A 21358-nucleotide genomic window follows, 5' to 3' on the forward strand; every position below is an offset into this window, starting at 1 on the left:
CTCTTTCTAACTGGAAACCATCCATCTGGAAGTTTCAAAGCTCGAGTATTTTAGTGGTGGAAACTTTTTTACAGTGTAAGCGTATCTTTGCTGATACAGGTGATTGGTTATTTCAGGCACTGATGATTTGAAAAGCAAGTGGTGGAAATAACATTCAACATTTTAAAATGGTACCTTTACCTAATATTTGAATTGTATTTATGAATTCTAACTGTATATTGTAATTAAGGTAAAACAAACATTTCATTATTTTTAATTTAAAAAAAAAACTTTTTAAAGTGTATAAAAATGAAAACCCAAATACCAGGGGTCTCAACAGAAGGGCTAGGAGTAAAATAAAAAATACATTCTTTATTCAACCTAAGTTTATAGGGGAATAAACCACACCCTACTTGTTTACCACAGAACTTTATCACCTACGTTAACCTGAATCAGATTTCAGCTACATGTGATAGTTTTTAAGTTATAAGTAGTAGTAGTAAAGGACCTGTGTAGTCCACGGAAAGTTCTGGGTTGCATTAAAATTGCCTCAAATAAAATCAGAAGATAAACTGTATTGAAATTGTCCTTCTGGATGTCAATTTGACCCATCAGAAAGTGATCGTGGATAGTGTGCAAAAGCTAAAAAATCAGCATGTAAAGTAGTTTGGGATCTGGGCGCGGGGGGGTTTCTTTGTGATACTATTCATTATTCAATAAATATTTATTGAGTAGCTATAGGTGCTCACATAGTAAGGGGGTGACATCAGAGCAAAGTTAAAAAACAGACCTGAGAAAGGGAGAAAATGGGGAAGAGCCAACCCTGTCTTTGCATTAGAATGAGCCCTGGGTACTATGAATTTAATAAAACACACAGAAAAATGTAGAACCACATCCAGATTTAAGGAAAACACAATGATTGGGCCTTTCCTAAGTAATCGGCAAGATACACCCTGTATTCATTATTTTCAGGGGTGCCTGTCTTTGTCAGTCCAAAGGATACTAAACCATAAGAGACAGTGATGCCTCCAGATAAACTGTAGTTAGAAGATGGGTTCAAGAAGCAACTGCCTGCTTGAAATATTCATGATTAGAAAGACTATCAATACTTTTAGATTTTTATCTGGACTTCAATGAAACGGGTACAATACTATAAAGGGTATTTCTTTTTTTACTCATAAGACCTTTACTGATGAATTGTTAGTACCAAGGAATTATTCCTTTTCTTGGTAAGCTACTTCTACAGCCTACAATCGATCCAAGGGACATATTTTGCTGATTGGTGCATTATTTTCTCATGTAGTGTTAGATTAAAAAATGCTTTTAAAGGTTTTTCTTTTTTTCCATTATTATTTCATGTTCAATTACATTGCTTTGGGAATATATTTCACAAAAGGATAGTTGATATTCAGAATCTTATTTGTGCATGTAAGAATTTTTACTCCCAGCAGGGCAAAAAAGGAAAATCATTTGTGTAGATATAGCCTGTCAGTGTCATAAACCTGGCACTAGGTGCTATGATAGATTATATATACAGTCTCTGGAGCTAGCCTGCTTGGGTTCAAATTCTAGCACATTAGAAAAGTTATTTTCTCATGACATTTTTCTCATCTGTAAGATCAGGAAAACAATAGTACCTGCCTCATAGGCTTATTTTAAGTAGTCAATACATGTTAGCATTACATAGTACTGTGGCATTTTCTTGTGGTTCTACATTTTTCCAAGTCAATCTTTAAAATTCAGTGGATTAAGTAGGAAAAGATTTATTTCTCATCAGATTAGATCTCCTCTGTGTCATGGCTGTTATATCACATTACTTTTCCTGTTTTGTTTTTAAGGTAGGATAGTTACTTTGACTTTACATTTATTTGGAATAATGTAAAAGTATTCATATTGACAAATGTTAGGTATCTGTTTACATGTAGTGTCCTTTTGGATGTCAATATGATCCAGTAGGGAAGTAGTCGTGGATGGTGTTTGAATGAATATATTCATTCATTTATAAGATCATGCACTGAAATGTGCTAATACTAAGAGGGATGAAAAGAGAGAAAAATGTCCAGAATCTTACTATCTAGTAGAAGAGATAAGAATATTAGGCAAATAACTACTGAAATTATTTTACAGATGATAAACAGTAAAGCTATGATACGTGTATTAATAGCAGTACTTGATAAATATTAATTTATTCTAAAATTTAGAAAATCTTATTTCCATGACAGATTGGAGATTCTGTAATTCATTTGGGAGATAGAGGTTTTATTCTCATCTCAGGGGACTAAAATCAATTTAACATGAGGGTTAGATTTTAAAGTCTGTGAACATGATATCATTTGAAGTCAAAATTACCTTTGATCAATCTCAAGATTGTAAGGGTTGGTTTTGTCTAAACACTCCATCTCATTGACAGTTTTTCATCCAGTTTTAGAAGATCTCTCTTTCCTCAGTTTGGCAACAGATTAAGCAGTTGCCTTATATTTAAAAGTCATACTGTATGAAAAATATGTATTTTTAAACACTGGAATCACTCTCATAACAGAAGTTTACACAAGTAAAGGAATTCAGAGATGGGGTGAGGTGGATTAAAGGAAGAGCAGATTTATAACTCCTACTACACCTTTATTCTGTGGCACATTTGGATGAATAGAATTACTAAAAGAATCACTGGCACTATCTTTCTCTCTCTCTCATCCCTCAATTCCTCTCAATTGTCCTGAGTGTACATACTTGAATTAGTATGATTTAAATGCATGTTTGTTGTGCTCCAACAGCATAAGGACAAATACACATAGCATGGAATAGATGCACAGCGTGCTGAGGGATTCATCCAGACCAATTGTACTGCCTCAACTTCATAATCCATTTAATTTGCTTTATACACATGAAAGTATATACTACTAAACAAGTATTTACTTCATCGTTTGGATGCAGTGGTAAGCTCTGAAATGTAAATTTCTTCTTCCCCTTCATCATAACACCCCTAAATTCTAGTGCAGGTCTGAAAGAGACCCGAAATCTAGTGGGAAGCCCAGAAATGGCTGAACTAGCCCGATTACACTCCATTGAAGAGAATCCCCTCTTCCTTGCATTAAAATTATTAATTTGGGCATTTCTTAGGAGAACTATGCTAGGGACAGATAGTGAACAACAGAAACTATCCTTACCAATCTGTACACTTAGTTGTATCATGTATGTGAGATATACGTGTGTAGTTTGTCTTAGGCATTTCAATTAATACATGGAGCAGCCAGCCTTTAGCACATTAGCCTTGATCTGTTTCTTTTCTGAGTTACTTAAGAAATATAACACAGAAATGATGAGACAATATGATAACCATAATTTATGGGGGGAAAGTACATGAATGTACTACTAGATTCTTTACTTTAGCTAGTTTCATTTAGTTATTATAAATGGCATCTGAAAGTTCATGTTAAGCTTGCAAATTCAGGTCATGGGTATATGGATGTTCCCCATACAGTTCTTTCAATTTACCTGTCTTTAACTTTTCATAATACAATACTGAGAAGAAAAGTACTCAAAGCTTAGGCTTTGAAAATAGATCTTTTCATATATTCATTGCATAATCATTTGTAGACTACTTACTACATGTACTTGGATAGGTGCTATGGACAGACTTGAATTCAACATGGTATCTGCCTTTAGGAACTATATCAATTATCTGTTGCTGCAACAATGCTTCATAACCAACTTGGTGGCATGCAACCACAGGCATTTATTTTCATACTCATGGGTACAAAGGTTGATTGCTAATTGGATGCTCTCTCCTGACTGCTTCAAATTGCAAATTCTGCTGGATATGGTTCCTTGCTCCATTTTACTCAATGTATGTTTATTCTGAGATCCAGTCTCTTCTCATTATGATGGCAGAATTGCAGGAAGGTAAGCCCTACCAAAGAAGTATAGATTACATGCCTCTGTTTACATCACTTCTAAAACATACTGACCAAAACAAGTCACGTGGTTGAGCCCAAAGTCAGAGAGAGAGAAAGTAAACTCTGTCTCTAGTGGCAGGAATTGCAGAGTCACAGGGGAAAAGATGATACAAGGAGAAAAGCATTGTGACCAAACTTAAGTCTACACCAAGAGGTTTGGAGGTTAGTTCTTAACAAAGCAGATAAAATATTGCACTGCTGGCTAATTGCTCCATTTGTTCAAAGGATAAACGAATACTATTGAGTACTAATCTGTGGGTCCATTTTCCATATTCAGTGATATTCTAACCTTAGATCATTTGAGGGCTGCATATACTAGTCCACCTTATTATCAGACTACATTATAACATAGGATAAAAACAATTCAAGAAGCCCTTGTTATTATTTCTAAGATTCTTTTCTAGACATATGCTAACAGTGATAATTAATGTCTACCTCCCTTCTCTCAATATAGTGAAATGCAAGGATATTTTAATTTTTATATCAACTACTTCTTTAGCAGTATATCTACGAGTCTTAAATTACAGACTTTAATTTCTGAACAATTTTTAGGAATAAGCTGAATTTTCCTTGTGCTTTAATGATTTACATCTATTTAAAATTAAACCCTTGTTGTATAGATCAACATTGAAGGAAATCAACCATAATATTTAATAATTAAAAATAATGCAGGGGGTCTTCCCTGGTGGCGCAGTGGTTGGGAGTCCGCCTGCCAATGCAGGGGACGCGGGTTCGTGCCCTGGTCTGGGAGGATCGCACATGCCGCGGAGCGGCTGGGCCCGTGAGCCATGGCCGCTGAGCCTGCGCGTCCGAAGCCTGTGCTCCGCAACGGGAGAGGCCACAACAGTAAGAGGCCCGCGTACCGCAAAAAAAATAATAATAATAATGCAGGGGTGTAAGATCTTTATTGCTTGCAGAACTTTAAAAATCTATTAATTTCCCATTAGTTGCAGCATAATGACCCAACTCCTTAAATGAAAAAGAAACTAAACTTCTTGAACCAAATTTTGTGATAGAGACCCAGCATGTGCTATTAAACTTTGTCTCAATGATTTTATTTTATTTTATGATATAACCAATTCACTGGATTGGAAAAGTAGAAAATATTTCATTTGGTTCCTAAATAAAGGATAATGGGGCTTCCCTGGTGGCGCAGTGGTTGAGAGTCCACCTGCTGATGCAGGGGACACGGGTTCGTGCCCCGGTCCGGGAAGATCCCACATGCCGCAGAGCGGCTGGGCCCGTGAGCCATGGCCGCTGAGCCTGCGCGTCCGGAGCCTGTACTCCGCAACGGGAGAGGCCACAACAGTGAGAGGCCCACGTACCGCAAAAAAAAAAAAAAAAAAAAGGATAATGAAGGTCATAAAACATTTACTAAAATGAATAAATTGCTATTATGATAAAGCATGTAAATAAGTCACCAACTAAAATCAATCTCTTCATATATATCAAAAGAGAGGGGGAAAAATATATGTGTATATATAGATCTCTCTCTCACTCTTTCTCTCTCTCTCTCTCTATATATATGAATGCATGCGATTTACAATGACTGATTATTTTATATAATTAATTTACTGCCCCTAACTCATATATAGATTAACCTATTCTTATGTCCTTAAATGTTTAAATGCAAATTTAAATATATATATTTATAAATATAGTATCTTTTACTATATCTTTAAATGCAACTTCAAAGGCAAAAAAGAGTTATAACCATATGCCAATCAGAATGCAGAAAACTAAGATGCCTGACAATTTCAACGACTGTTGAGGCTGTAGAGTAACCGGAGCATTCATATCCTGCGGCTCGGAGTTTATATTGGTACAATTGCTTTGCAGATCTCCTTGGCACTATCTTCTAGATCTGAACACATGTATACTCTATGACACAGGAATTCAACTCCTAAGTACATAACCCAAAGTAATGTATGTATGTATACAAAGGTGTTCAGAGCAGTATTATTCATATGATCTCTAAATTGGAAGCAATCTAAATGCACATCAACTCTAGAAAGAATAAACAAATTGAGGAATATTCACAACTGAACTCTATATGGCAGTGAGAAGAATTAAATTACTGCCATGTTCCATAACATGCATGAGCATCAACATAATATTTAGCAAAAGAAGCTGGGCAAAGAGTATACACCATATAATTGTAATTATGTAGAGGTCAAGACAAGGCGACACTAAGGTGCTAGAAATCAGGATGTTTACTTTCATAATGGCACTTAGTAGAAGTGGGCATGAGTGGGGCCTCAAAGGTGTTGGTAATGTTGTACTTTTTGATCTGAGTGGTGTTATATGGAGGTGTTTACTTAGTGCAATCGTACCATGCTGTTCCATTAAGGTTTGTTTACTTTTCTGCATGTTATATTTTCGATAGCGTATTGAAGTATAATTGATATACAAACTGCACATACTTAATGTTTATAATTTGGTAAATTTGGACATAGGCAAACACTTGTGATACCATCAGCACAATCAAGATAATAGACCTATCCAACACCTCCCAGAGTTTTCTTGTGTCTTTTTTGTTTTTTGAGTGTTATATTTTTGCAAAACATTCACTTTTAGAAAGCACATCTGATCTCTCAATATGATGACTTCCTGTCACCCTTATTTTTGACAATTTCTGAAACAGTTGCTTAATGACCCTGACGCATTCTTATAACTTCCCATTATTTTTCATGCTTCAAATCATGAAGGAATTATTGTAATCTTTTCAGGTCCCTCATCCAGTTCACTTACTATTAATCCTTTTGTGGGGATCAGACAGGAGACCTTAGGGAATTTATAGAGCCTCTTTTCATTCTTCTATCTGCTAAAAGAAACTTTACGTCACAAACCTTGATTACTGATTCTCTCCATGACATTTAAAATGATGTATTTCACAGGAACTTTGTCGGCTACCACCTTTCTGCCCAAAGTAATTTACAGCAGCCTTACAGCAGCCATGGAAATTTTGATAGATTGGAGACCTTCTGTCCCAAACCACATGCTTCTTGAAATGGACGGAATTTTAAATAGTGTGAGGTTATTCCTAATCCTGGCAATAATACCTAAGAATAACGAAAGGCTTAATGGGTTGATCTATTAAGTTCATTTTTCAAATCAAAGGTTAAATTTTTTTTTTCTTTCCTTGAGAAATCAAGATTAGGTCTGTCTCCAGGCATGCATTAAGCAATTAACATGAGTTCCTAGGAATGGAAGGCCTCCTAAGGTAAGCACAGGGCAGACTCATTCACTTGGAAAGCCCTTTAACAAAGGAATTGCTTCCTCATGAGCAGTATTAAAGCAACCTCCCAATACTAAAGCATGTTAAGCTACCTTGTGGGCATTTTGCCAAATCTTTAAGCTGCATTACAGGCTTTTTGTATAAAATGTGTTTTTCTCTGAAATAGCTCAAACACTCTCTTCTCTCTCGCTTTTTTTTTTCTCTATTCCTTACACACGCCATCAAAGTTACCCAACTTAGAACATTAATTTCTTTTTTAGCTCTTGTGCAGTTTCACACAGGGAGCTATTGACAAGCAAGAAATGTGATGATGGGGCAGAGTTCTTTTGCGACTAGAAGAGGTGAAATCCCTGTAAAATGCAGAAGACTTGTCAAAATTGTTCTTTTTGTCTTATACTAAAATATAGCTTGTAGAATAAAGAACATCCACACACAGAAGAAGATAAACAGCATGACTTAGGCGTAAAGCAAATTTAATCATGAATTCCAGGAAATTACTTCAAGTATTATTGCTAGATTCATTGGTTTCAAGTGGCCAGATGTGCTGTGTAGGGTGATACATTTGACTGTTACTTGTGCCCTCTAAATCTGTTGTACCTTTCTTCCTGGTTATATAGCGCAACCCAACTGAGACCACAGTGCCCAGCCTCCTTTGTAGCTACGTATGGTCACTCAACTAAATTCTTGCTAATAAAATATGAGCACAAGCAATTTTTGCTTGATCTGGATTTCTCTATTTCCTCTTCACACAAGCTAGAAGCCAAACAAGGCAGGGGACAACTATGACCCTGCAGAGGAAGGCTGTATGCTAGGGGATAGTGAAGCACCAACATGGACAGCACTGTTACCACTGAATATCTTGTTGTCATTAAGCCACACCTCCAGTCTGGATGTCGAACTTGCATGAGAAAGAAATATACTTCCATCCATTTTTAGTCATTGTATGTTTTTATCTTTGTTATTGAAGCTAATATTTACCAGATAGGGTTATATTTGTTCTTGATTAATAATTTTTAGTATGCTTTCAACTTATTAAAAGAATATGCAACAAATACTTGATGATTTTCATAATAAAAATATTTTGTATTTCCACAAGATATTTCTTTTATCAGGACCCTTCTCCATATTCTATTATATGAGAGTCACAACAATCCTGTGGCAGCAGTTAAGATGATTCATTTTCCCTATTTCACAAACAAGGAAACAAGGTCATTGGCAAGTGGACCTTGATCTTTCCAAATTATCTCAGGAAACTATACAAGTTCAGAGGAAATATAGTTTGATCACTGTATATTAAAGTCAATTCACAATACTATATTGAATGAAAATTCACAATTTTAAGAAGGTGCCTTACTCTCTTGGAGAACTTAATAAATATAGCTTTTTATTTTACTACACTTAACAAATGTACCTCTTTAATAAAATAAAAGCATAATTTTTTCAATTAAGTACATTTTCAAGTTAAATGTTTAAAGTATCAAGAAATCTATTTACTGTCTTTTTCTATTTATAAATGTAGCAAATTTGAAAATATAAAGATGTTAAAAATGACTCATAGTCCCAAATACTCCAAATTAAACATTATTAATCTTCACTGAAATTATTTTAGTAATTTTATAAAAATCTGTCTTCATTAATTTTTAAATGACATACACTTGTTTATTGTAAAATTAAGTAACAGACGAAAGAAGAATCTAAAAATTATGTATAAGTCCAAGACTCAGAGTTAACTACTATTAACATATGTGTATACTTTTTTACAAAAATAAAAAATACTGTTTTAAACATTTTCATTTAATGATAATAGCTGACATTCATGAACCCTACCAGGGCCAGGCACTGGACTACAAATGTTCCACCCATTACCTTGTATAATATTCAGTAGAAGCCTGTAGATAAGGCTATAGCCTGTAGATGGCTATAATTATCACCATCTTTAAACAACGAGCAACTGAGACTTGGGTACCCTAAACAACTTATGCCTCATAAGGAAGGTGTGAAAGCAGTTAGTGGTGTCACAGGTTGTCTGTATTCAAAACCTGCACTCCAAACATTTTGCTATGTTATTTGAGTATCAAGAAACGCGAGGCAGCAATGTATTCCGTCTTAAGGGCGCAGCACAGTTTTCTCAATCAATCTTTTACTTTTGGGTCCTTAAGTTCTTTCCTAATATTAACAGCATGTATTTGTTAGTAAATCTTTGTACATGGACATATCCATAATGATTTTTTTGGAGTAATTTTATAGAAGTGGAGTTGCTGATCAGGGCCTGTTTTAAGGATTTTGAATATACTGACAGTTGAAACTCTAGGAGTTTGTACTAATTTCCCCACAATATGTGGGAACAACCAAATATTCTTTGTGGAGACAAGACTCAGTATTAACATTATTTATTTATTTTTTTACGTATTTGACAATATGAGAAATGGTTTATTTTAAAATATGAATTTCTACAACTATTGAGGTACAGTTTCTAAAATATGCTTATTGATGATTTCTGTTTTATTTCTGCTGATTTGGCACATTTATGCCTTTTAATTAATTTTCTACTTCATGTTCATACTTTAAATTCTTTTCATACATTAAAGACATTAACACATTGTGTGACATAAATATGGCAAATACTTTTGATCACACTGCCAATAACCTTCAGCTCTTTTGCTGGCGTATTGTCAGATGTACACATTCTTATGTTTCTGTAATCAAATGTATGAAGTAAATTCATTTGTTGTTGGCTTTCGAAACCACCTATCTCACCAGTGGCTTTGATGACTAAATCTGCAGTTTTAATAACTTTACTGTGGTATGCTTAACATACAATAAACATTACATATTTAAATGATAAAGTTTGAATGAGTTCTGATATAAGTATATACCTATAAAACCATCACCATAAATAAGATAATGAACATCACCTCTAAAAGTTACTTAATGTTCCTTTGTACTTCCTTTCTTCTGCCCCTCACTTTCTATGCCCTCATTCCCAGGCAAGTACTGACCTGCTTTCTGTCACTGTAGATTAGTTTGCCTTTTCTAGAATTTTTCTATAAATGGAAACAGAGTACACATTCTTCTTGTCTACTTTTTCTAACTCATCGTAATTATTTTGAGAGTCATCAGTGTTTCTGAATGTTTATTGCTTTTTATTGCTGAGTAGTATTCTATTGACTGGTATACCACAATTTGTTTATTCATTCACCTGTTAATGGAAATTTGGATTATTTCCAGTCTGAGAGTGATACAAATAAAGCTGTTGTGAACATTCATGTGTAAGTCTTTATATGCATATTCAATTTCTCTTCTAGAAGTGGAATGGCTGGATCCTATGGTATGTGTATTTTTAACTTTCTAAAAAACTTCCAAACCATTTTCCAAAGTGGTTGTACTATCTTACATTCCTATCAGCAGTTAATTCAAGTTCCATTAGTTCTGGTCCTGAGATAAGATGGCAGAGTAGAAGGATATGAGCTTACCTCTTCTTACAGAAACATGAAAATAACAACTAACTGCTGAACAACCATCGAAAAAAAATTCTGGAACCTACCAAAAAAGATACCCTACATCCAAAGAGAAGAAGCCACAACAAGATGGGAGGAGGGGCACAAGCACGATAAAATCAGATCCCATACACGCTGCTAGGCAACCCACAAACTGGAAAATAATTATACCAAAGAAGTCCTCCCACATGGGGCCAAAGTTCTGAGCCCCATGTCAGGCTCCCCAGCCTGGGAGTCTGGCAACAGGAGGAGAAGCTCCCAGAGAATCTGGCTTTGAAGCCCAGCGGAGTTTGATCGAAGGAATTCCACAGGACGGGGAAACAGAAACTCCACTCTTGGAGGGTGCACATAGGGCCTCATGCAGACCAGGACCCAGGGAAAAAAGCGATGACCTCATAAGAGTCTGGGCCAGACTTACCTGCTAGTATTGGAGGGTCTCCTGTGGAGGCGGGGGCGTGGGTGTGGCTCACTGTGGGGACAAGGACACTGGTGGTGGTAGTTCTGGGGAGTACGCATTTGCATGAGCCCTCTAGGAGTCCACCAGCTTTGCAACAAATGCTAAAGGAACTTTTCTTTAGCAGACAAGAAAAGGCCACAACTAGAAATAAGAAAATTATGAATGAGGAAGCTCACCAGTAAAGGCAAGCATACAGTAAAGATAGGAAATCATCTGCATACAATATGATATCAAAACTAGCAAATGTGAGAAGAGAAGAGCACAAATGTAGGATATTGGAAATGCATTTGAAATTCAAAGACCAGCAACTTAAAACAATCTTGTTTATATACAGTCTGCTATATCAAAACCTCATGGTAACTGCAAACAGAAAATTTACAATACATACACACACAAAAAAGAAAAAGGAATCCAAACACAACACTAAAGTTAGTCATCAAATCACAGCAGAAGAGAACAAAAGAGGAAGGGAAGAAAAAACACCTGCAAAAACAAATCCAAAACAATAAACAAAATGGCAATAAGGACATACATATCCATAATTACCTTAAACGTAAACAGATTAAATGCTCCAACCAAAAGACATAGACTGGCTGAATGGATACATAAATATGACCTGTATATATGCTGTCTACAAGAGACCCACTTCAGATCTAGAGACACATACAGACTGAAAGTGAGGGGATGGAAAAAGGTATTCCATGCAAATGGAAATCAAAGGAAAGCTGAAGGAGCAACACTCATATCAGACAAAATAAACTTTAAAATAAAAAGAATATTACAAAAGACAAAGAAGGACACTACATAATGATCAAGGGATCAATCCAAGAAGAAACTATAACAATTGTAAATATATATGCAGCCAACATAGGAGCACCTCAATATATAAGGCAAATACTAACAGCCAAAAAAAGGAGAAAACAACAGTAATACAATAATAGTGGGGGACTTTAACACCTCAGTTTCATCAATGGGCAGATCATCCATAAAGAAAATCAGTAAGGACACACAGGCCTTAAATGACACATTAGACCAGATGGATTTAATTGATATTTATAGAGCATTCCATCCAAAAGCAGCAGAACACACATTTTCTCAAGTGCACACGGAACATTCTCCAGGACTGATCACATGCTGAGCCACAAGCGAGCCTTGGTAAATTTAAGAAAATTGAAATCACATCAAGCATCTTTTCTGATCACAATGCTATGAGATTTGAAATTAACTACAAGAAAAAAATGGTAAAAAACACAAACACCTGGAGGATAAACAATATGCTACTAAACAGCCAATGGATCATCACTGAAGAAATCAAACAATACCTAGAGACAAATGAAAATGAAAGGACGATGATCCAAAACCTATGGGATGCAGGAAAACTAGTTCTAAGAGGAAAGATTATAGCAATCGATCTTACCTCAGGAAACAAAGAAAAATCTCAAACAACCTAACCTTACACCTAAAGCAACTAGAGAAAGAAAAACAAACAAAACTCAAAGTTAGTAGGAGGAAAGAATTCATAAAGATCAGAGCAGAAATAAATGAAATGAGATGAAGAAAACAATAGAAAAGATAGATGAAACCAAAAGCTGGTTCTTTGAGAAGATAAACAAAATTGATAAACCATTAGCCAGACTTATCAAGAAAAAAAGGGAAAAGACTCAAATCAGCAGAATTAGAAATGAGAAAGGAGAAATACCAACTGACACGGCAGAAATACAAAGTATCATGTGAGATTACTAGAAGCAACTATATGCCAATAAAATGGACAACCTGGAAGAAATGGAGAAATTCTTAGAAAAGCACAACCTTCCAGACTGAACCAGGAAGAAATAGAAAATATAAGACCAACCGCAAACACTGAAATTGAAACTGTGATTAAAAATCTTCCAACAAACAAGAGCCCAGGACCAGATGCCTTCACAGGTGAACTCTATGAAACATTTAGAGAAGAGCTAACACCCATCCTTCTCAAACTCTTCCAAAATAGAGCAGGGGGAAGAAATTTCCCAAACTTATTCTAAAAGGCCACCATCACCCAGATACAAAACCAGAGCAACATGTCACAAAAAAAGAAAATTATAGGCCAATATCACTGATGAACATAGATGCAAAAATCCTCAACAAAATACTAGCAAACAGAATCCAACAGCACATTAAAAGGATCATACACCATGATCAAGTGGGGTTTTTCCCAGGAATGCAAGGATTCTTCAATATATGCAAATCAATGTAAAAAACCATATTAACAAATTGAAGGATAAAAACCATATGATCATCTCAATAGATGCAGAAAAGCTTCTGACAAAATTCAACCCATTTATGATAAAAACCCTCCAGAAAGTAGGCATAGAGTGAACTTACCTCAACATAATAAAGGCCATATATGACAAACCCACAGCCAACATCAACCTCAATTGTGAAAAAATGGAACCATTTCCACTAAGATCAGGAACAAGACAAAGTTGCCTACTCTCACCACTATTATTCAACATAGTCTTAGAAGTTTTAGCCACAGTAGTCAGAGAAGAAATAAAAGGACTCCAAATTAGAGAAGAAGAAGTAAAACTGTCACTGTTTGGATATGACATGATGCTCTAGATAGAGAATCCTAAAGATGCTACGAGAAAACTACTAGAGCTAATAAATGAATTTGGTAAAGTAGCAGGATACAAAATTAATGCACAGAAATCTCTTGCATTCCTATACACTAATGATGAAAAATCTGAAAGTGAAGTTAAGAAAACACTCCCACTCACCACTGCAACAAAAAGAATAAAATATCTTGGAATAAACCTACCTATGGAGACATAAGACCTGTATGCAGAAAATTATAAGACACTGATGAAAGAAATTAAAGATGATACAAATAGATGGAGAGATATACCATGTCCTTGGATAAGAAGAATCAACATTGTGAAAATGATGCTACTACCCAAAGCAATCTACAGATTCAATGCAATCCCTATCAAACTACCACTGGCATTTTTCACAGAACTAGAACAAAAAATTTCACAATTTCTATGGAAACACAAAAGACCCCGAATAGCCAAAGTAGTCTTGAGAAAGAAAAACGGAGCTGGAGGAGTCAGTCTCCCTGATTTAGACTATACAACAAAGCTAGAGTGATCAAAACAGTATGGTACTGGCACACAAGCACAAATATAGATCAATGAAACAGGATAGAAAATCCAGAGATAAACACACACACATATGGTCACCTTATCTTTGATAAAGGAGGCAAGAATATACAGTGGAGAAAAGACAGCCTCTTCAATAAGTGGTGCTGGGAGAACTGGACAGCTACATGTACAAGAATGAAATTAGAACACTCCCTAACACCATACACAAAAATAAACTCAAAATGGATTAGAGACCTAAATGTAAGGCCAGACACCATCAAACTCTTAGAGGAAAACACAGGCAGAACACTCTATAACATAAATCACAGCAAGATCCTTTTTCACCCACCTCCTAGAGAAATGGACGTAAACACAGAAATAAACAAATGGGACCTAATGAAACTTAAAAGCTTTTGCACAGCAAAGGAAATGATAAACAAGACGAAAAGACAACCCTGAGAATGGGAGGAATTATTTGCAAATGAAGCAACTGACAAAGGATTAATCTCCAGAACATACAAGCAACTCATGCAGCTCAATATGAAAAAAACAAACAACGCTATCCAAAAATGGGCAGAAGACCTAAATAGACATTTCTCCAAAGAACTAATACAGATTGCCAACAGACACATGAAAGAATGCTCAACATCATTAATAATTAAAGAAATGCAAATCAAAACTACAATGCGATATCATCTCACACTGGTCAGAATGGCCATCATCAAAAAGTCTACAAACAGTAAATGCTGGAGAGGGTGTGGGTGCGCTGTTGGTGGGAATGTAAATTGATACAGCCACTATGGAGAACAGGATGGACGTTCCTTAAAATACTGAAAATAGAACTACCATAAGAGCCAGCAATCCCACTACTGGGCATATACCCTGAGAAAGCCATAATTCAAAAAGAGGCATGTAGCAAAATGTTCACTGCAGCTCTGTTTACAATAGCCAGGACATGGAAGCAACCTAAGTGTCCATCAACAGATGAATGGATAAAGAAGATGTGGCACATATATACAATGGAATATTACTCAGCCATATAAAGGAACGCAACTGAGGTATCTGAAACAAGGTGGATGGACCTAGAGACTGTCATACAGAGTGAAGTAAGTCAGAAAGAGAAAAACAAATACCATACGCTAACACATATATAAGGAATCTAAAAAAAAAAAATGGTCATGAAAAAACTAGGGGCAACTCGGGAATAAAAATGCAGACCTACTAGAGAATAGACTTGAGGATATGGGGAGGAGCAAGGGTAAGCTGGGACAAAGTGGACATATACATGGACATATATACACTACCAAATGTAATATCGATAGCTAGTGGGAAGCAGCCGCAAAGCACAGGGAGATCAGCTTGGTGCTTTGTGACCACCTAGAGTGGTGGGATAGCGAGGGAGGAAGGGAGGGAGATGCAAGAGGGAAGAGATATGGGGACATATGTATATGTATACCTGATTCACTTTGTTATAAAGCAGAAACTAACACACCATTGTAAAGCAATTATACTCCAAAAAAGATGTTAAAAAAAATCAAAAAAAAAAGAAAATACACCATAGACAAAAGCAACCATATAAAAAATATACCTAGAAAGAAACCATACAAAAATGTATATAATCTACATGGAGGCAACAATAAGAATTTCCTGATTGACTTAGAAAAAGAAGTCTCAACCAGAATAGTATGTTATGTGTATTCGTGAGACACAGATACTGTAAGAATATCTATTTTCCTTAATTCATTTACACACTTAGTACCTTATCCACAGCAGCTGATTACAGTCAAACATGGGCTACTGTTTCCTGTACCCAAAATCAACCATGGAAACATTACAGAAGGAATAAAGAAAAAACATTAACAAACGCAAAAACACAAAACTAAATAATCCCTGAGGGACAATAAGCCTCCACTGAACTAGAACCTGAGTGTGGGCAGGTAGGGGGATGCCCTGGATTCGAGACAGGTCTGTAGCCTGCAAGAGAGGCAGATGACAGGATTGATTAGAGAAAAGCCTATAACGTTGAGCCCTTGATTCTTCCACTGTGCTCTGGGACCATGAATCTCTACTGCTTCACTGAAGGAATCTGAGGCAGCATTTCAGAGCCCGCATGCCAGGAGCATGGGACACCAAAGATTGGGCTGGATGTGGCAGCATGGTCCACAGGCTGTGAAATAACCACCTGAAACTTTCTTAGTGCATGACAACTGGCCTTTTTAAGTGATCATCTTAATAGACCATCGCACACGGACTAAAAGAGAAAAGCAAGTAACACAGTAGTTGTACAAAAGGACAGAAATTCATTTCTGAACTTTTGGGCAATGCCCCTGATGTCAACAAAGACAGACCACAGCGGGAACTGTCAGGCTAAGGCGCCCCTTCACTAACTCCTCTGGGATTCTGTGGGGCATGGTTGGGGACAGGGATGGATTCATACCAGAGAAGGAAGGAATCGCAGGCCCCGCCAGCAGTCAATGTGAGGACCTTGAGTGAGACCTGACGGGCTCCAAACCACAGAAGAGAGTCTCGCCTCCTTTCCCCTCAGCTCATCTTACCTGCAGCAGCCATGTCTGGGAGGCTCCAGGCAGAAGAGTCCAGGTGAGATGTGCCTGCACTTCACACCAGCAGTCTCAGGGAGCTGATGTCTTTGATGTGAGACCTTGGCCTCAGGTCAGCAGACGGGAGGTAGCCCAGCACCTACAGGGAGTCAAGAGAAGACACTGAGAGAGGACTGAGAGCAGCATCCACCATAGAAGAGGGGGCCCCAAAGAGCCCTCACTGTCAGTCTCGGGGGACCCAGGCATGGCTGTGAGGCTCAGGGCCCCAGATACTTCCGGCTGCGGGCGCCGACAGAAATGAGAGCCAAACTGCAACGCCTGTTGACTCACCTCAGCAGAGGGAAATGTCCCAGGACCCGCCAAGAGTCAATGAAAGGCCCTCGTGCCAGGCCTGCGGGAAGCTCCCCCAGAAACACCCCGCCCCCGCCTCCGTCCCGCCCTGCCCCGCCCCGGCCCTGCCCCGGCCCCGCCCCTGCCCCTGCTGTCCTCCTGGACCCCAGATGCGCAGGACCGGATGTGACGTCCTCCTAACCGCACAGGGGCCGCGCCATTTTTGAGAGCTGCCGTTCACCGAGGGTGAGCCGCGGGAGGAGTGTCACGTCTCGTCAGGTGTCAAGGTGTGAGATGACCCCAGTTAGAAGTGCGGGGACACGCCCCCGACACCCCCAATCCGCATTCCCTCCGAAAAGAGGCGGCCACACAGGCCCCGCCCACCCCGCCCCTGCTCTCGGCCCCACCCAGAGGCTCGGGCCTGGCTGTTAGGCCCAAAGTCCATCCGCTTCCCCCGCGGGGTCTCGGGCAAGGAAGGCCTCGCTCTGAGGCTGGTGGACCCTGGCTCAGCTCAGTACAGGGAGCGCCCCAGGCCCTGTGGCGTGAAGGACGGGACCCTCGTGGGGACCGCAGGGCTCCACACCCCAGAATGGCGGCCACGCGGACCCCGCCCCTGATGTCAGCCTGGGAGCCTCCGGGCAGGTCTAAAGACTGAGGGGCTCCCTCAGTGCGAACGCGGACGGACGGACAGACGCGGGAGGCCCAGGGAGGAGGGGGCCTTGTCCTCAGGGGCTGGCCGCAGGTCAGCAGAGGGAGGATTTCCAGGGCACGGGAGGAGTCAGGGCGAGGACCGTCCTCCCCGTCGCAAGGGCACCTCAGAACCCCTCCCCTGTTGTCAGCCGCTTCCTTCTGGCCACACACGGAGGAGGGAGGGCTGCTGTCTGAGAGGGGAGGTGCAGGCCAGCAGAAGGCGCGTCCCTAAGCACTCCCAAGAGTCAGCCCAAGCCCTTGAGTGAGGGCCAGTGGGGCCGCCAGCCGCAGGGCCTCGACCTGTCTGCCGCACGCTGCAGGCCTGGTAAAACTCTGCCACATGCGGCCGCGTGGTCACCCTCACCGCCTCCGAATGAGACTCAAGGAGGTGCCGGCACTGGTGCGAGCAGATGGCCCTCGGGGCAAGAGAGGAGCTCCAGGCTGCACCGGCCGTCCAGGGAGGACCCCGAGTGAGGACTGAGGGAGTCACCCACCCCGAAGAGAAGGGACAAGAGAGAATATGGCCCGTCCCCTCCTGTCAACCCTTAGACTCCCAAGAAAGGACTGTCAGGCTGAGACCGCCCGTAATTTCCTCTGCCAGGTTCGAGGGAAGTTAGAGCTTTGTTCTGAAGGGGCAGCCACCAGGCAGCAGAAGGGAGGGTCCCAGGACCCTTCGGAGGTGGGCTGAACGCTCCCGCCTTTCCTCCTCCTGGGTGTCGTGGAAGATGGTGGTGTCAACTTCAGAGCAGCAGAGGGGAGGGGGTGGGGGTGGGGGTCTTGCCACCAACTGTCATCCTGACTCTGAATGGGAACCGTGGGGACCTACCTCCCCTGCCAGCCCCCACTGTCACCCCCGTACCGCCCAGGCAGGGCTGGCTGGCTGTGGCCCAAGGCTCACTCTACCGTCCTCCACAGGTGTCTCAGGGGACAGGCTGAGCAGGAGAACAGGAGCCCTGTGGGTCCTCGAACAGTGCTCTCAAGGACCCTGCAGAGGCGGCCTTGGTTAAAGCCAGGGAGGAATCTCCCCGCTGAAGGTGCTCACAGCATCTCCTTGTCCTTCCCCCAGGTGCCCTCGTTCATGCCTTCCTGCGCAAACTCCTGTCTGCTGGCCCTGACCTTTGTCATCATGTGTCGAGGCCGTAAGAGAAAGCGCCGTGCCCGCAGGAAACGCCACCGGGCCCGGCGGGAGACTCAGAGTCTCAAGGGTGCCCAGGCCACTGAGGCGGCGGCGGCGGAGGCGGAGGCGGAGGCGGCGGCGGCGCCGGCGGCAGCAGCAGCAGTGGCGCCAGCAGCGGCGCCGGCAGAAGAGATACAAGAGTCGCCCACCTCCCCAACTTCTGTTTCTTGGGGTACTCCCCCGATCTCCCCTGCTGCTGGCACTCGCCAGGAGCCTCAGGGAACCCCGGCCACTAGCTCTCGTGATGCAGGGGTTTCATGCCCAGGATCTGAAGAGGGTGCCCAGAGCCAAGATGAGAAAAGTGAAAGTCCCTCGCAGGCAGCACCTTGCACTCACAGCATATGCAGAGATCCTCTGAACAGGAAGGCCGGGACGTTGGTGCTGTTCCTGCTGGAGAAGTACAAGGCGAACGAGCCCATCCCGCAGGCAGCACTGCTGAAGGCTGTCAAAAGCAAGTACGAGAAGCACTTCCCTGAGATCCTCAGCAGAGCCTCTGAGATCATGGAGGTGGTCTTTGGCCTAGAGCTGAAGGAAGTCGACCCCAGCAGTCACTCCTATGCCTTCATCAGCAAGCTGGCCCTCCCCAGCGAGGGAAGTCCAAGTGATGAGTCGGGGCTGCCCACGTCTGGTCTCCTGATGATTCTTCTGGGCCTCATCTTCAAGAAGGGCAACCGTGCCACCGAGGAGGAGATCTGGGAATTCCTCAATGAGTTGGGTTTGTATGCTGGGATAAGGCACTCCATCTTTGGGGAGCCTACGAGGCTCATCAGCAAAGATTTCGTGCAGCAGAAGTACCTGACGTACCGCCAGGTGCCCAACAGGGATCCTCCATGCTATGAGTTCCTGTGGGGCCCGAGAGCCCACGCTGAAACCAGCAAGATGAAAGTGCTGGAGTTTGTGGCCAAGATCAGTGATACAGTCCCCAGTGCCTTCCCAGATCTCTATGAGGAGGCTCTGAAAGATGAGGAAGAGAGAGCAGGAGTGAGAGCCGCGGCCAGGGCTGCAGCTGTTGCTGCGGGCAGACCCCTTCCAGGGCCAAGGCCCGCAGCTCCTCCCACATGTAGCGGGGGAGGCCGCGGGCAGTTTGGTCACTTTGTTTTGGAAGAGAGCAGTCAGGCTCCTAAATAGTGCAGAGTAGTAGTGGTGGAGGGAACAAAGTATAGATCTTATTTATCTTCCTGTTTTAAACTAGTAACTTCTATATATTATTGATTGATTTATTTAGATTTTTTCTAATGTTTTTTTCTTGTAATAGTGTGTTTTCTTAAGAATATGAATTCGTGAATGACATTGCTTGCATATTTACTGCTGTTTAAAGAGTTCTAAAGTTACAGTTTTGGTATATGTAAAAGGAATTCACGAACCATCTATATTTTCTGTATGATCCAGAAGTAGAAAACATGGCACTGCAATAGAGATTTTCATGGAAATGTGAAAGGCAACCACAGAAAATATTTAGAAACAAAAAATGGAGAAAACAGAGAGTAAAAGCCATTTAACTCGTGGTTTGCCTTACTTCGTTTAAACTTTCATTTGGTAGAAATAAAAGATACTTTGACTGATTTAGCTCATTTGTGAGTATTTGTTTCTTTTGCCCTAGTGCACTGCATATTCTCTGCTACCTACTGGATTAAAAATAACCTCTGATGGGAGGGTGGTATTTTGGGGGTTCATAATAATCATATCATAACTGCCATTCATCAAAAACCCAATATTGCGTAATGAGTATGCCACTGCTTTACATGTAGTACAGAACATTCCAACATTCACGCAGGACAGGATTTAGCAGACTCCCTTTACAGGTGAATAACTTGCAGGTGTCTCAAGTTCACAAGACTGATTAAGTGACCTTGCTGGGTCTAGTCCCCTGGTCTGGAATAGTCTAGAGCCTACACTCTTCCACTCCTCCCAGCCTAAGCCAGACCTTACATCTTTTAATTCATTTTTCTTCTCACCACTCCAAAATGTATCTCATGGGATAAAAGGGGGCCCTGTTCCCAAAGCACTGTTTTGGAATACAGTAACACTGAATAAGTGAATGGTATAAATAAAAAGAAAAATTTTCGGTGACAATGGGGTCTTCTACATATGCAATCTCAGATACCCTGAAAAGATCAGCATCTCCTCATTTACTCTTCAAGTTTCTCAGGGACATAAAAGCCTTGGTTTAAGAGCTGTGTCCTCAGGTCAGTGGAGGGAGGAGTCCCAGCCTCTGATACTTACTCAAGGTGAGGACCTTAGAACAGAAGGGGGCCCCACAAAGTCTACCCTGCTTTCTCCCTTGTGTGGCCATGCGCAGAGCTGCCTGTCTGAAGGTACCCCTTCTTTTCCTCCGGGGCAAGGGTGGAGAGGTTCTC

General features: G+C 40.6%; 1 protein-coding gene across 1 annotated transcript; it reads left to right on the plus strand.

The window, feature by feature from the left end:
- The first annotated feature begins 18449 nt into the window (after positions 1 to 18449).
- On the plus strand, positions 18450 to 20635 carry LOC101270685 (melanoma-associated antigen B2-like). The gene has a single exon (XM_049705178.1). The coding sequence runs from the start codon at positions 18630 to 18632 to the stop codon at positions 20127 to 20129; it is 1500 nt and encodes a 499-aa protein (XP_049561135.1). The 5' UTR covers positions 18450 to 18629; the 3' UTR covers positions 20130 to 20635.
- The last annotated feature ends 723 nt before the right edge of the window (positions 20636 to 21358 follow it).

The sequence above is a fragment of the Orcinus orca genome, chromosome X (assembly GCF_937001465.1).
Source record: "Orcinus orca chromosome X, mOrcOrc1.1, whole genome shotgun sequence".
NCBI classification, from domain to species: domain Eukaryota; kingdom Metazoa; phylum Chordata; class Mammalia; order Artiodactyla; family Delphinidae; genus Orcinus; species Orcinus orca.

What these genes read in the sequence shown, in the direction of transcription:
- LOC101270685 (XM_049705178.1), top strand. Translation starts at nt 18,630, where the DNA reads ATGGGAACCGTGGGGACCTACCTCCCCTGCCAGCCCCCACTGTCACCC.